This window comes from Pseudorca crassidens, chromosome 3 (assembly GCF_039906515.1).
Source record: "Pseudorca crassidens isolate mPseCra1 chromosome 3, mPseCra1.hap1, whole genome shotgun sequence".
Classification (NCBI taxonomy): Eukaryota; Metazoa; Chordata; class Mammalia; order Artiodactyla; family Delphinidae; genus Pseudorca; species Pseudorca crassidens.
The window spans coordinates 167,383,565-167,396,708 of record NC_090298.1 but is presented as its reverse complement, the minus strand read 5'-3'; the positions used below and the strand labels follow the sequence as shown (position 1 = coordinate 167,396,708).

Here is a 13,144-nt window from a genome sequence, read left to right as displayed (position 1 = left end):
AGTAGGGTCATAACAGCAGCAACTTCAAAGGGTTCTTATCGCAACGAGAAGAGATAATTCTGGATCAAAGCCTGCGTGCAACGGTAATCTTGCTAGATAGCGCTAAATTCTCCTCCATAATTATATTGATTTGCATACTTGCCGGCCCTGCACAGAATCGCCAATTTCCTCATGGCCTCCCCTTGAGGGCATATTGGCAAAACTTTGTATTTTTGCCTCGGTGTCATTTTAATTTGATTTTAAGTTGGGCATCTGGCGGAAGGGGGGATGTGAAGTCAGGTGTCGGAGGGGGATGGTGTGTTGATGGGGGATCCAGACCCCTGGAGGGCTGTTTTCCAAAGCTTCCTTGAAGGGGTTAACGGGGACCTCTCTGATTTCCTGTAAACCGTGCCATTTTCCTGGTCATGCCCCCGTGCGCCAAGTAGGGGGTGGCGTGGAGCAGTAGAACAAACCTGGCTTGTGTCTGCTTTGATTGCGACACCCTTTCTTTGGAAGAGGAGGCGGATGAGGCAAACACCTGCTTACTTTCCAGATATGGGGTTCCACTTCTGAAACTGGGAAGGGGGCCACCTGCTAGGATTCCCCCAAACCCCAATATTTACCTTCCTCCCCTTTCCCCCCACCAAAATACCCACCCAGTCTCCTGGTTTCATTATATCCTTAAAGCATTCAGGGTTGTGATTTAACAACCTTGAGAAGGCATTCCTGCTGGCCTCGGTCTCCCCGCAAGCCTGGCTGCTCCTACCCCAGAGCCTCTGTTAGTACATCTGAGCAATGAGACTGATGGTAGTTCCTGCTGTTTTGACAATTAAGGGAACACAGATGGCTTGGAGCCCTGGGCTTGGAGAGAAGGCTCATGGCCATGGTGGTGGAGGTCTGGGAAGGGTCCTGCCCATGACCTCCAAGAATTGACCAGAGGGATGGAGGTGAAAATGGACCAAGGTCTCCTGGAAGGGAAGGAAACCAGAGGAATTCTTCCAGGCTTTTTCCTGGGGAATGGACATTTGCGCCCAGAAGTTTGGGAGGGCGATGGCGGGCAAGATAAGCCAGCAGGGGAGAGAGAGAAGGAGGGAGAGTGAGGCTGCTGGGCAGGTTCTAAGTGGGATATCTAGGAGACTCTTTTTTTTTTTGGCTGTGCCACTCCGCTTGCAGGATCTTAGTTCCCCGACCAGGGATCGAACCCAGGCCCCCTGCCCTGGAAACGCGGAGTCCTAACCACTGGACCGCCAGGGAATTCCCTCTAGGAAACTCATACTGACAAAGTATTTGTTATTTGCCTGAAATTCAAATTTAACTGGGCATCTGTATTTTGTCTGGCAACCCTAGCTGGGGTGCAAAGAGAGAATAAAGGGAAAAATGGGCATGATTTCTAGGTGGGGGGAGCCCAGGTACCCCCTTCCCCTCCCCTGCACCTGCCTCAGTGCCGTTATCTCCCGGATGTACCCCATCCCCACCCTTTCCCCATAGAGGCGCCGCCACGCCAGGGAGCAGCAGAGACCCCCCTCTCCCCCTCCCCACGACCCCCGCCGGTTCCAGGATGGGTGCTGTACTGCTTTCTGGGAATCTTCCTCCAGGACCCAGAGCCAGGCCCTGTTTCCAACCACCCCCGCCATCCAGCTCCCAGCCCCACCAGCAGCCTGGACTTCCCCTTCCCAACTCATTACTCATTAACTTGTGGTTAACCTTGACCTGATTAAACCCATCCACTTGCCCTCTGGCTCCTTCCCTCCACCACCTCACACAGCATAGCAGAGGCCTGGGCACCAGGGACCCTTTTTTTTTTGGGCTGCGCAGCAGGGCTTGTGGGATCTTAGTTCCCCGACCAGGGATTGAACCCAGGACACCGCAGTGAGAATGCAGAGTCCTATCCACTGGACCACCAGGGAATTCCGGGCCAGAGGTTTTGACTGCAGCTCTGCCTTCTCCCAGCCTCGATTCCTCATCTGTAAATTAGACATTCACAGCCATGGAACCTCCCTCTGAGTCTTGGGGTGACAGCACGTGGCATCAGGCAAGCTGAGTCCAGTGCCCAGCACATGGCCAGCGCACAATGTACTTGAATTTTATTTTTACTAACACCTGCTCCTCTTCTCTCTTGTCTTATTTCGGTGACAGTCCCTCCGGGCCTCCAAGCCAGAGTTCCCCCCCCCCCGCCCCCGCCCGCTTCCTCCCTCTCCCTCATCCATCCCCTGTGAGCAGCCCTGTGATCCCTAGGCTGTCTCTCCCAACCCATCCTTTCTCTCCATCCCTAAGGCCCCGGCTTCCTTGCTGTAAACTCATCTCTTCCAGGTCATCTAGTCCACAGCAACTGGGCATTTTTTTTTTCTAAAACACACCTTTGCATTCTTTCTATAAAATTATGATGCATGATACAGGAATATGCGCTAATGACTGTGAACATCTCAGCTACAGCATCTTAACGATTTTATGCATCTAACTTGTTTATTCCAAATGCCTTAGGTGCTATTACTATCCCCGTTTTACAGATAAAGAAACTGAGGGCTTTGGCCACTTGCCCAAGATCCTCTAGCTGGTAAGAACTGAGATTTGAACCCGGCAGCTGGGCTCCAGAGTTTGTGCTCCTAAACCGTATGAGTTCCTGACTGCTGCTATAACAGATGATCACAGCCCTGGTGGCTTAAAACAAGACATTTATTGGGCTTCCCTGGTGGCGCAGTGATTGAGAGTCCGCCTGCCGAGGCAGGGGACACGGGTTCGTGCCCTGGTCCACATGCCGCGGAGCGGCTGGGCCCGTGATCCATGGCCGCTGAGCCAAGAAAAACAAAAACAAACAAACAAACAAAAACACTGGAAAACAATACATTTAGTATGCTGCAGTTCTGCAGGGCAGAAGTCTGAAACTGAGGTGTCAGTAGGGCTGTGTTCCTTCTGGAGGCTCTAGGGGAGAATCCGTTCCTGGGTTTTTCCAGCTTCTAGGGGCTGCCTACATTCCTTGGCTAGTGGCCCCTTCTTCCATCTTCAAAGCACATCATACTAGCCTGTTTACAGCATCACATCTCATTCTCTGATCCTGACCCTCCCACCTCCCTCTTTTTTTTTTTTTTTTTTTTTTGCTGTACGCGGGCCTCTCACTGTTGTGGCCTCTCCCGTTGTGGAGCACAGGCTCCGTGGCATGTGGGATCTTCCCAGACTGGGGCACGAACCCGTGTCCCCTGCATCGGCAGGCGGCCTCTCAACCACTGCGCCACCAGGGAAGCCCCCGCCTCCCTCTTAAAAGGACCCTTGTAATGACAACGCACCCACTCGAATAATCCAGAATCATCCCTCATTCTAAGATCCTTAATTGAATCCCACCTGCCAAGTGCCTCTCGTCATGTAAGGGAACATAGTCACAGGCTCTGGGGATTAGGGCGGGGACAACTTGGGAGAGCCATTACTGCCCACCCCAGCATGCACGTGGTATAAAACGCCATCCCCGTACTACCACGTCCCGCCCTGCTTTAAACTCTTCCTTGGCTCCCGTGGGCCCCAGAATCAAGCCCAAGTGTGTCTGCCTGCTTTTAGGCTTCTGCCATCTGCTCTTGCCCTCCCACTGGCCAAGCCAGACCTGCAGTGGCGCTTGCAAGCTATTCTGGGCATTGCCTTGCTGCATAATTTCCTCAGTCTGCAATGCCTTCCCACTTCCTTCTTTGTCTGGCTGGGCTATATATTCATCTGGGCCCTAGTTAGACACATTTCCGCTTGCAGGAAGCCTTGACCCCAGCCTGATTCCCTCCCCCTGGCCCATGCCTGTGGTCCCCACCAAGGAGTATTTTTCAGAGCTCCAAAATAGGTTCAGAGCGTTCTAGTTAAAGAGTGAAGTGGGGTGGGGGAAGAAATGCATCGTGGCGGTCTGCCCACAGGTGTGTGTGCAGGTGTGTGACCAGGTGCATCTCTCCTCTGAACTCCTCAAGGTTCAGAGAAATCCATGAACGGTCAGCCTGTGTTGCAGGGCACTGTGCTGAGCCAGACTCCCATTATCATGTGTGATGCTCAACTCTATGGGGTCTCCATTTTACATGCAAGGAAACAGAGAGGTTAAACCACTTAACAGTCACACAGCAAATGGGGGCAAGGTCAAGAGGCTTGGTGGCAGGGAGTCCAGGTGCAGAGGGGCAGTGCACGCAGTGGGAATGGGCAGCTCTGGAACCAGACTGCTGGTGTTTTTGAGTCCTGAGCCTTCTAACAACTTGTTTGCTGTGTTACCTTGGGCAAGTTACATAGCCTTTCTGTGCCTCATAAGCTTTTCAAGAGTTAAAGACCCTGGAAGCCTTAGAATAGAAGCCTTAGAATACAGCACTCAGCCTGAGCCACTTAGGAGTCACCCAGTCACCATTTTTTTCCTCCCCTCCAGTCTTTGCACACGCTGTCCCCTCATCTGGGCCTGTGTCTTTCCCCACTCTCTCTGCTCACCTCTGATTCCCCAGGCTGGGTCAGGGCCCTGTGATGGAACCATCTGGTGACACCTTGAGTGTTGGGACCGGATGGGTCCTGGTCACTGCTCTGTCTTCAGGACCCGGCACAGGGCCTGGCACGCAGTGGTCACTCAATTAACATTTATTGAATGTGCAAAGCAATGGATACTGCAACCTCTCCCCGCCCCGTGCCCCCAACGGATCTCTCAATTTCAAACCCCTGCATTAGTTCTCAACCCCCAGAAAGGCAAGAAACTGGAGTAGCAAAACAGATCGGTCATTATTGTACAGTTGCAAGTGGGAACAGGGTGCTCAACATCTGTGAGGGAGGGGGGCTGTCTGTCTTCTTCTGAATGAGCTCCAGGAACTCAGGTCCCAGGGAGCTGGATGCCTTGTGAGCACTGGCCCCTTCCTCCCCACACGCTCTTTGGGAGAAGCCGGAGCAGGGAATGTGTGAAGAGAGGGGGATGAAGGGGGATGAAGGAGTGTCCGAGGAAGGGACATGATCACAACAGCTCTCGCCTGCTGGTCGTTTTGTTGACTTTGGACAGGCCTTCCCGGAACCCAGAATCGGTCATTCTGCAGGCAGACAGTTAAGGAGATAATCCGTGAGCTGAGGGGAGCCAGGCCCCGCCCATTCAGCCCACCACACCTACCCCAGAGCCTCTTGGCCCCGCCCCAGGCTCCACCCACCTGCCCCACAGCCCCGCCCTCCAGGCCCCTTGCTGCCCAAGCCCCACCCGCCCCAGCCCGAGGGCTCACACTTGCTTCATCTGCACATCCTCCTCGTCCTCCTCGTCCTCCTGGGGCAGCTGCAGGTACGGGTTATCCCTTGTGGGCTGGAACTTGTAGCCCGTGAGCACGAAGAAGGCGAGAGTAGAGCCCTCCACCAAGAGCTGGGGGCCAAGGGGGCAGAGTGGGAGTGTCAGGCACACGCCCCCACCTCCACCTCCACTGTCTGGGCCACCCTCCGCCCTACCTGGGGCCTCAGTGCTCACCTGGTACAGCCACTGCCACTGGAAAGGCACGGCCACCCGCAGCAGGATGGCGATGATCCGTGTGAAGTAGATGTAGCAGATGACCTGCAGGGACACGGGTGGGCACAGGGCTGAGGGACCACTGGGGATGCCTGGGGAGGGGGGCTGGGGATTATGGGCAGAGGGCGGGGGGCGGGGCTCCGGGGGACTGCAGATGGAGGGGTTAGGGTGGGTGTGCCAGTGGGCTGGCTGTTCCCCCTCCCAAACTTCCCAAGTGAGCACAGGGCTCCTACCATGACGTAGTAATGCCGGAAAAGCTTCAGCTTGGCCAGGTTCACTGCCACTGAGGGGTAGGCACAGAGAGTGGGGGTCAAGGGAAGGAGGCGGGGGGCAGGACGAAGGGGACAGGGTGGAGAAGGGCTGTGGACAGGAGGACATTTGGGTGAGTGTCTCAGGGGCATAGCGTGGAGGGGGATGTCCCAGGATGGTGAGGGGGTGGAAAGGCAGGAAGAGGCAGTCAGAGGGGATGGAAGGGGCATCCAGGGGTCAGCAAGAGGGACCAGGAGCGGGCCGAGGGCCGAGGGCACAGCTCACCCTTCCCATCAGTGCCAGACGTGTCCTGGAGATGCCGGATGGACCTGGGAACGAGTGGGTGACGTGGGGGGCAGTCAGCACTGCCTCCACCCGTGTCTGCAGGGGAGGGGGTCGGGTGGGGGTCCTCACCAGACCACGGGGAAGAGGATGGCGCCGCAGCAGATGAGGTCCACCAGAAAGAGGATCTCCTTCCAGACGCCGTAGTCGCTGGTGCCCTCCTCACGGGACTCGATGACAATGTAGGCCACGTTGGCCAGGACCTGCGGGGCGGGGGTGGGGTGGGTGGGGTGGGTGGGCCCAGCCTGCACTCATGTCCACCTGCCCACCCTGGGGCCTCCATGTGCACCTGCAGCGAGATCACGATCCCGAAGACCTTCTTCTCCTTGTCGGACAGGATGTACTTGATGAAGGCCCAGCCGGAGCCGATCAAGGCGATGGTGATGAAGAGGAGGGCGCCCTTCAGCCTGGCGGAGGCGGGCAGGGGCTGTGCTGAGACTCGGGGGCCCGGCCCTCCCCTGCCCGCCGCCTGCCCCCGGCAGAGAAGGGCACTCACAGATGCGTGATGTAGTGCATGACAGCGAGGCCCTCGATGGGGTGGCCCTGGCTGTTGATGAAGTAGTAGTTGATCTGGAGGTGGATGGACGGATGGACAGTCAGACGGATGGACGGGGGGATGGAGGTGGTGGTGGTTTGGGAACACCGACAGTCACTGTCGGATGGGTGGCCAGGAAGTGGACCGAACAGAAGGTCACGATCAGGATGGTGAATGGACTGAGAAAGGGACAGTCACAGCCAGAACGGCGGCCGGACAGATGGTTGGACAGTCACAGCCATGACAATGGAGGGAAGGTCACAGTCGGGTGGATGGACAGTTAGACAATCAGCCCGGTGGACACTCATAGCTGGACCCACAGACAGCTGGACAGGACTGGATGCACAGCCGGCCACGGTGATAAAATGGATGGACAAATGTATGGACAAATGGAACTCCCAAGCCCAGGGTCTGCAGAGATTTGAGGAGTGGCTTGTAGGGGCTTTTTCCTGGCCCCTGACACCCCAGCCCACCCCATCCTGCTCCCGGCCCAAGGCTCTCACACTGTGGAAAAGGAGAGAGACGCTCTTGGTGAAAGCCAGGGCTGCCATGAGCCAGTGGATCTTGAAGACGTTGTACCTGGCAGCGGGGTCGGGGACAGAAGAGAGTGGGAGGGCATCGGTCAGGGGTAGGAGTGGGAAGGTGTGATGAGGGGAGGTGGGGAACCCCCAGGGGCAAAGGCATTACGTGTTCTTGCAGAGGATGGACACCCAGAAGATGCCGGAGGCCAGGAAGCAGGCGGACATGACCATGTACAGCTTGAAGAGGGGGATTTCCGCCGCCGACAGGAAGCCCTCGGGGTTCTTCTCCCGTATCATTACCTGGGGAGGGGACAGCGGTGGGCAGGGGGATTGCGCGCTAGCTCCAGACTTGCGGGGCCCTGAGTGTGAGTCTGCGGCTCTCCCGCTCCCTCCCTGGCCGACTCCCTGTTTCTGAGCCTCAGTCTTCCCGTCTCCCAAATGGGCACGGAGTACCTGGCCTGGCGTGAGCGCTCCGCGAACCTGCTGCCCACCCTCCTCACCCCTGCTCACCGTGATGTCGAACGGCTGCTCTCGGCCCGGCACCGAGTTGTAGCAGTTGTGGAAGTTGAGGTTGTACTGGCCTTCCTCGGCCCTCGAGCCGATCACCACGTGGAACTGGGAGGTGGGGCAGACAGAGGGGAGAGGAGGCCTCAGCGTGGGTGGTCCCCGCTCTGTGGAGGGGAGGGGCTGCAGGCACCCCCGGACACTCACACTGAAATTGTAGGAGTTGTTGAGATGGCCCAGGCCCAACACCAGGTCCTGGTCCTTTCCACCAATGCCCTGAGGGGACAGAGGACCTCCATGGAGCATCAGCCGGCCCCCCCTGGGGGCGGGGCTTCCTCCCTCCTGCCCTGGCTTCCCCATACCTGCTGGTCGGCTTGTGACCCTGTGGGTTTCAACTTGGCCTTGTCGGGTGCAGTAGTGGTCCCTGCCAGGGGCAAGCAGGTGACTTTAGAGATAGACAGACAGCAGAATGATGGGCAGGACGTGTGGAGCGGCCCTGCCCACCCGCCCCTCCATGCCCGCATGGCCACCCTGACTCACCGCCATCCACCTTGGGGTTGACCCTGTGCTCTGACTTCGGGAGCTCTGGTTCGGAGGGCGCTTCGGGGAGGAGCCCGGCAGAGATGAACAGCTTCTTCTGTTCCCCATACTTTCGTACCTGGACCCTGTGGGATGAGGCTGGGAGGCTGAAGGCTGGGGTCAGGCACACCTGCTCTGCTGAGGGACTCAGTGGCCCCTCGGGCCCTCTGGGGCTCAGCGTCGGGCTCCATCAGTGGTCCCCAAGTTGCAGCATTTGGCCACCACCCATCAAGATGGCTGCTGCATCCCTGAGCTGCCTGTACCGAGGATTAGTTGTCACTTCCTGTGACATTAAGTCACTCATTCTACTGAAGTACACACTATTTAAAAAGAAAATGCTGTACATACAGAGAGGCAACAGAGTATCTTTGGACCCTGGGTTCAAATCCCAGTTTTCAGCCTCAGTGTTTTCATCTTTAGAATGGGAATAATAACAGTCTGAGCAGTCAATGAGTTAACACCTGTAGAGATCCCAGGATGCTGCCTGGCGCACAGGGTGCATCCTACACGCACAAATGACTTGTATTAATTCTCACAACACCCCTCTGTGTTGGGTCTTCTGCCTTGAGACCCGAATACTGCCTGGGCACTCCTCCCCTCTCTCCCTCCCATAATCAGAAGGCTTGAAGGCAAAATTAAAAAGCGAGTGACAGGAATTCCCTGGTGGCCCAGTGGTTATGATTCGGTGCTTTCACTGCCGAGGGCCCGGGTTCAATCCCTGGTCTGGGAACCAAGATCCCACAAGCCACGTGGTGCGGCCAAAAAAAAAAAAGCGAGTGGCTTTCTCCAAAGGAGTCACGGTTCTTTCTGGCTGGTTCTGATTCCACCTGATCAGCTCATGTGGGAAGCACAACCAGGGAAACCCCAATGACGGCTCTCTAGGGGAGCCGCCAGCCCTCCAACTCACTGCAGATCCTTGGTGTTGATGAGGAAGACAGCCAGAAGGTTGCTACTGTTTTTCCGGAGAGGACAGTCGTGAGGGTCCCGGCTCTGGAGAGTGGGCAGCAGGGAGCCTTCGTCACCCCCTCCCACTGGTCCAGCCTCACTCTGCCTTCCTCCCCATCCCCCCGGGCAAGGGAGGGTCTCTCCCTGCTCCCCCCTCTGGGAAAGGACAGGGATCTTTGGGTTCCAGATGCTGACAGACCATCCTGCCCTTCCACCACCCCTGCCCCTCCACACTCCCCCCCTCCCCCCCTCCACCTCTGCCCCCTCCACTCACTGAATAGGAAGGAACACTGCCAGATCGAATACGGGTCAGACTGAACCCCACCTGGCAAGACAAAGAGATGATGTGAGGGACACCAGCAGGGACCTCCAAGCCACCTCTATCAGTGGCAATAGTAACGTAACCTCGAATTTCCTCAAAGCCTACTAAGCGTGAGATTCCGTGTTCACTCACTTCACTGACTTTTCCCATCTGCCCCCAGCCCCCCAACCCTCTTCCTTTAACTCCTAACCATCCTTGCCCCTTGACTGGGATGTCACTTCCTCAGGGAGACCTTCGCTGGTCCTCGACCTACCCACCCTGTTTCCCCCCATTTAAAATGTTGATGTAAAAAATAAATTAAATAGAATGTTCATGGCTCCCTGCCTTGGGCTCTGGAAGCCAACACACTTGGATATACATCCAGGCTCTTGGACTCTGAGTAAGCCACATGCCCCTGAGTCTGTGTAAACACCTGTAAAATTGGCTTTACAGGTGTAATATTTTCACAGCATCCCTGAGAGGTGGCTATGACAGAACAGACTCATGGAAATAGATTTGCATGGTACCTGGTACCCAGCGGGCGTTCAATAAACACTAACTTCTCATTTCGACTGCAGGAACTGGGGCTGTCTTGTTCACTGGTAGGCTCCCCTCCCCCCAGCTCAGTGCCTGGCACGTACTGCATGAGAAATTATTATTCCCAAGTTACACATGAGGAAACAGGCTCAGAGAGATCAAGGGACTTGCCCAAGATCATATGGGTGAGAGGCAGAGCTAGGATGTGAATCCAGAATTGGGGCGGGGGGAGGGGGGCGGAGCTCAGAAACTTGTGCACCTCTCCCTCCTCCAGCAAACTCCTCAAAGCCCCTCACCAATGGGGCTTTCTCATCTGTCTCCTGGAGGCCCAGCCGCAGGAGGCTCAGGTCCACCTCCAGAGAGCCGTTGGTGTAGAAGCCAAAGCTGTTCAGCTGGATGTCTGCTCGCTTCTCCCCCTGCCAGAGACCAAGAAGGCAGAGGCACCTCAGACTTCCCACCAGCCCAGCCCCAGGGCTCTAGCATGAGGTTCCCCCAAGGGCTTCGGGCCCCTCTGGGTATCTCTATATTTAGGACAGGTCCAAAGGGTGACGGGAGAGGTTGAGAGGGCCAGCTCTGGAGGCCATAACCTTAATCCCAGGCAGGGACAGGCTGGCTCCGGATCCTCTGGCCACTGTTCGGAGAGTCCAGGATTCGAAAGTCTGGGATACCTGGAAGTCTCCCTATTGGGTAAGCATCACCCGGAGAGCAGAGTTACGCATCTTGGGGTGCCTGGCCCTCACCTCCCGGAAAATGTTTAGATTCCAACTGAGCCCCCAAGAACCCAGTGAGTACCCAGAGGACCCTATTCTAGAACCCCCAGGGACTTCCCTGGGTGGCGTCAAGGGTCCCTAGCGTCCCCAAAGCAATCCCAAGAATTTAGAGGACTCAGAGTCCGCCGTCTCCGGAGATGAACCCCCCCCCCGGTGGGCGGGGCACGACTACAGCGCGGCGGGCCAGGCAACTCCAACAGGAGGACCGAGGGGGCTCCTCGGACGAGACCACTCCGGACCTGGAAGCGGGGGGCGCCGGACCGCTCCATCCGGACGAAACCACTCCAAGCCAGGGGCTTTTCCGGGCCAAAGCTGCGACCCACACCCCAGACCGCCGCGCGGCGGGACTCACCGTCAGCGTCAGCCGGTGGATGCGCCCAGAGCAACCGCCTAACAGCAGCAGCAGAAGTAGCCGCTTCCCCCACTCCGCGGGGCTCCCGCGGGCGAGCCCCCTCCTCTCGCTCACGGCCATCTCTGAAGCCAACGCCTCCCCCGACACCGCCTCTGACGCCCTCAAGCCCGCCAATCGCCGCACGGTGGGGGCCGACCCTTCAGCTTTTTTCAGCCCACTCAACCAATCAGTAATCGCCTCCTCTCGAGCCCGCACCCTGTACGACACCAAATGGACAGCCCGAGCCCCGAATGGAAGTGCTGATATCGCTTAACCCCGCCTCCACGCTCACCAATCACTAGAAAGATTGTCCCCGGATGTACTCTGATAAACAGTCCATCCAACCAATTGTGATGGATCTGATATCCGGCCCCTAAAGGGGAATTCCTCCATCCACTCTTAACTGACAGACCCGTTCAGAACTACATTACCCAGAAACAGCTCAAGGGGACGTTCAATAAACTACACTTCCCAGTATCCCTAAGGACGGACGTCCCCTTTCTTACCCCGGGGATGTGGCTCCCAGCCAAAGCTCAGGCTTTTGGTAAACACATGCATTTGCTAAAGCCTGTCCTGTTCTCCTAATCTTCCTGATCCACAGAGAGGCCAAAACCTGGCCCCAAGCTAAATCTTGACCCTACGATGACCCATGATCCCAGGCTGAGTCACCAGCCTTAGGTGGACCCTCCTGTCCTGGAGTGAGGCAACTGGAGGCCCATCCCCAGATCCCAGGCTGGTCTTGAGTCAGGCTGAATCCCGGCCCCAGCCTGAGCCCCCTACCTGCAGCTGAGCCCTGACCTCCGCCGAAACTTAGACTCCCCGACCCCCTACTACCCTCAGCCTATACTGAGCCTTAATCTCTGGCTGAGCTTCCACCTGGACTGACCTCAGATTAGGACTGACCTGTGGACCTTAGTTTGAGTCCCAGGCCTTCGACTGGGTGGCTGACCCCTCTGCTAAGCCTCCTATCCCAGTCAGACTCCATCCCAACTGTGGTGCCAACCTGGGATGAATCCCAGCTTCATTTAGAGGCTGAGACCCTACTCCCAGGCTGAGCCACTGAGTTCCAGACCCCAGGCTGAATTCCTGATTCGATCTGATCCTCTAACCTCCGGAGCACGTCTACTTTGTAATTTGAAGTTTTCTAACTCAGAAGCCACCAGCAGGTGGGGCCAGGTCCTCGCAGAGCCATCTGTCCCAGTGTGGGCTCCTGGAGCGATCCTCCTGGGCGCCTCGGTTTTGTGTACTGGGAGCCTGCGGGCTCAGAGCCTAACTTGTCCCCGGGGGCCCGGAGCCCCCAGCCCCAGCAGGGCGACTGTCACCTCTGTAGCCAAAGAGAAAGCACCAGAAGAGGGAGAGGATGAAGGAGGTTGCTACTAGGATCTCTCCCCTTTCATCCCAGTGCCTCAAAGGGATTAACAACGTGTGAACAGACTTTTATGACAGGGACGACAGACTTCCAAGCCCCAGGGTTCTAGGGGCGTCGGGGGTGGAGTCGGAATCCCAGGGTCGGTGCAGACAATTAAAACTGATTGTGCCTTAATGGATGCAACTGGAAAATGGGCAGGTGCAGGCTCGAACTGGACGGGAGCCGGGGAAAGGCCTGGGCCCGGCGCCCCAAGGACAGCTCGTCCTTAGTTTCCAGGCGCAGATTTGGGGAAGGAGGCAGGATGCGGTGGGGGCGCTAATGGACCAGGCCTTGGTGGAGGCGCGTCCTGGACAGGATCGAAGTCCTCCCATCCGCCCTGTGGCCGGAGGGACCAGACCATTAGTGGGACGAACGTAGACGTCTGGAGCCGGGCCGGCCCGCAAGAGCGAGGTGACCTCAGCTTCTCCCTGCGATGGGGTGGGGGAAGAACCTCTTGGGTTGGGGTTTTAGTGTCTTGGCCCTTTAATGAATGGTGGAAAGGAAAAACAATCCAGGGCGGGTTAGGTGTGGGGAGGACAAGAGGGTCCTAAGGGATTTGGAAAATGGGTGGGGGTCCTTTAAGGAGTCTGTCCAGTGGCTTCGGGAGGCA

General features: G+C 57.1%; 1 protein-coding gene across 2 annotated transcripts; it reads right to left on the bottom strand.

Annotated features, from left to right (window-relative positions):
* Positions 1 to 4,676: 4,676 nt before the first annotated feature.
* On the bottom strand, positions 4,677 to 11,246 carry GPR108 (G protein-coupled receptor 108). 2 transcript variants are annotated; one of them, XM_067734016.1, is made up of 18 exons: positions 11,088 to 11,246; positions 10,262 to 10,381; positions 9,402 to 9,452; positions 9,090 to 9,172; positions 8,144 to 8,268; positions 7,966 to 8,027; positions 7,811 to 7,879; positions 7,610 to 7,714; positions 7,266 to 7,399; positions 7,082 to 7,157; positions 6,540 to 6,613; positions 6,333 to 6,450; positions 6,116 to 6,246; positions 5,987 to 6,030; positions 5,686 to 5,735; positions 5,414 to 5,497; positions 5,178 to 5,311; positions 4,677 to 4,994 (listed from the first exon to the last, which is right to left on the bottom strand). In XM_067734016.1, exons 1-18 carry the CDS (start codon positions 11,205 to 11,207, stop codon positions 4,922 to 4,924), a joined length of 1,653 nt encoding a protein of 550 aa, XP_067590117.1. In that variant the 5' UTR covers positions 11,208 to 11,246; the 3' UTR covers positions 4,677 to 4,921. The 2 variants fall into 2 exon arrangements, with proteins under 2 accessions (XP_067590117.1, XP_067590118.1); XM_067734017.1 differs by having other exon boundaries at positions 5,184 to 5,311.
* Positions 11,247 to 13,144: the final 1,898 nt, after the last annotated feature.

Coding starts and splice junctions, on each gene's coding strand:
- GPR108 (XM_067734016.1), bottom strand. CDS start 11,207: ATGGCCGTGAGCGAGAGGAGGGGGCTCGCCCGCGGGAGCCCCGCGGAG. Junction 7,715..7,810: donor ACAACTCCTACAATTTCAGT/GTGAGTGTCCGG, acceptor CCCACCTCCCAG/TTCCACGTGGTGATCGGCTC. Junction 4,995..5,177: donor GATGTGCAGATGAAGCAAGT/GTGAGCCCTCGG, acceptor GTCTGCCTGCAG/AATGACCGATTCTGGGTTCC.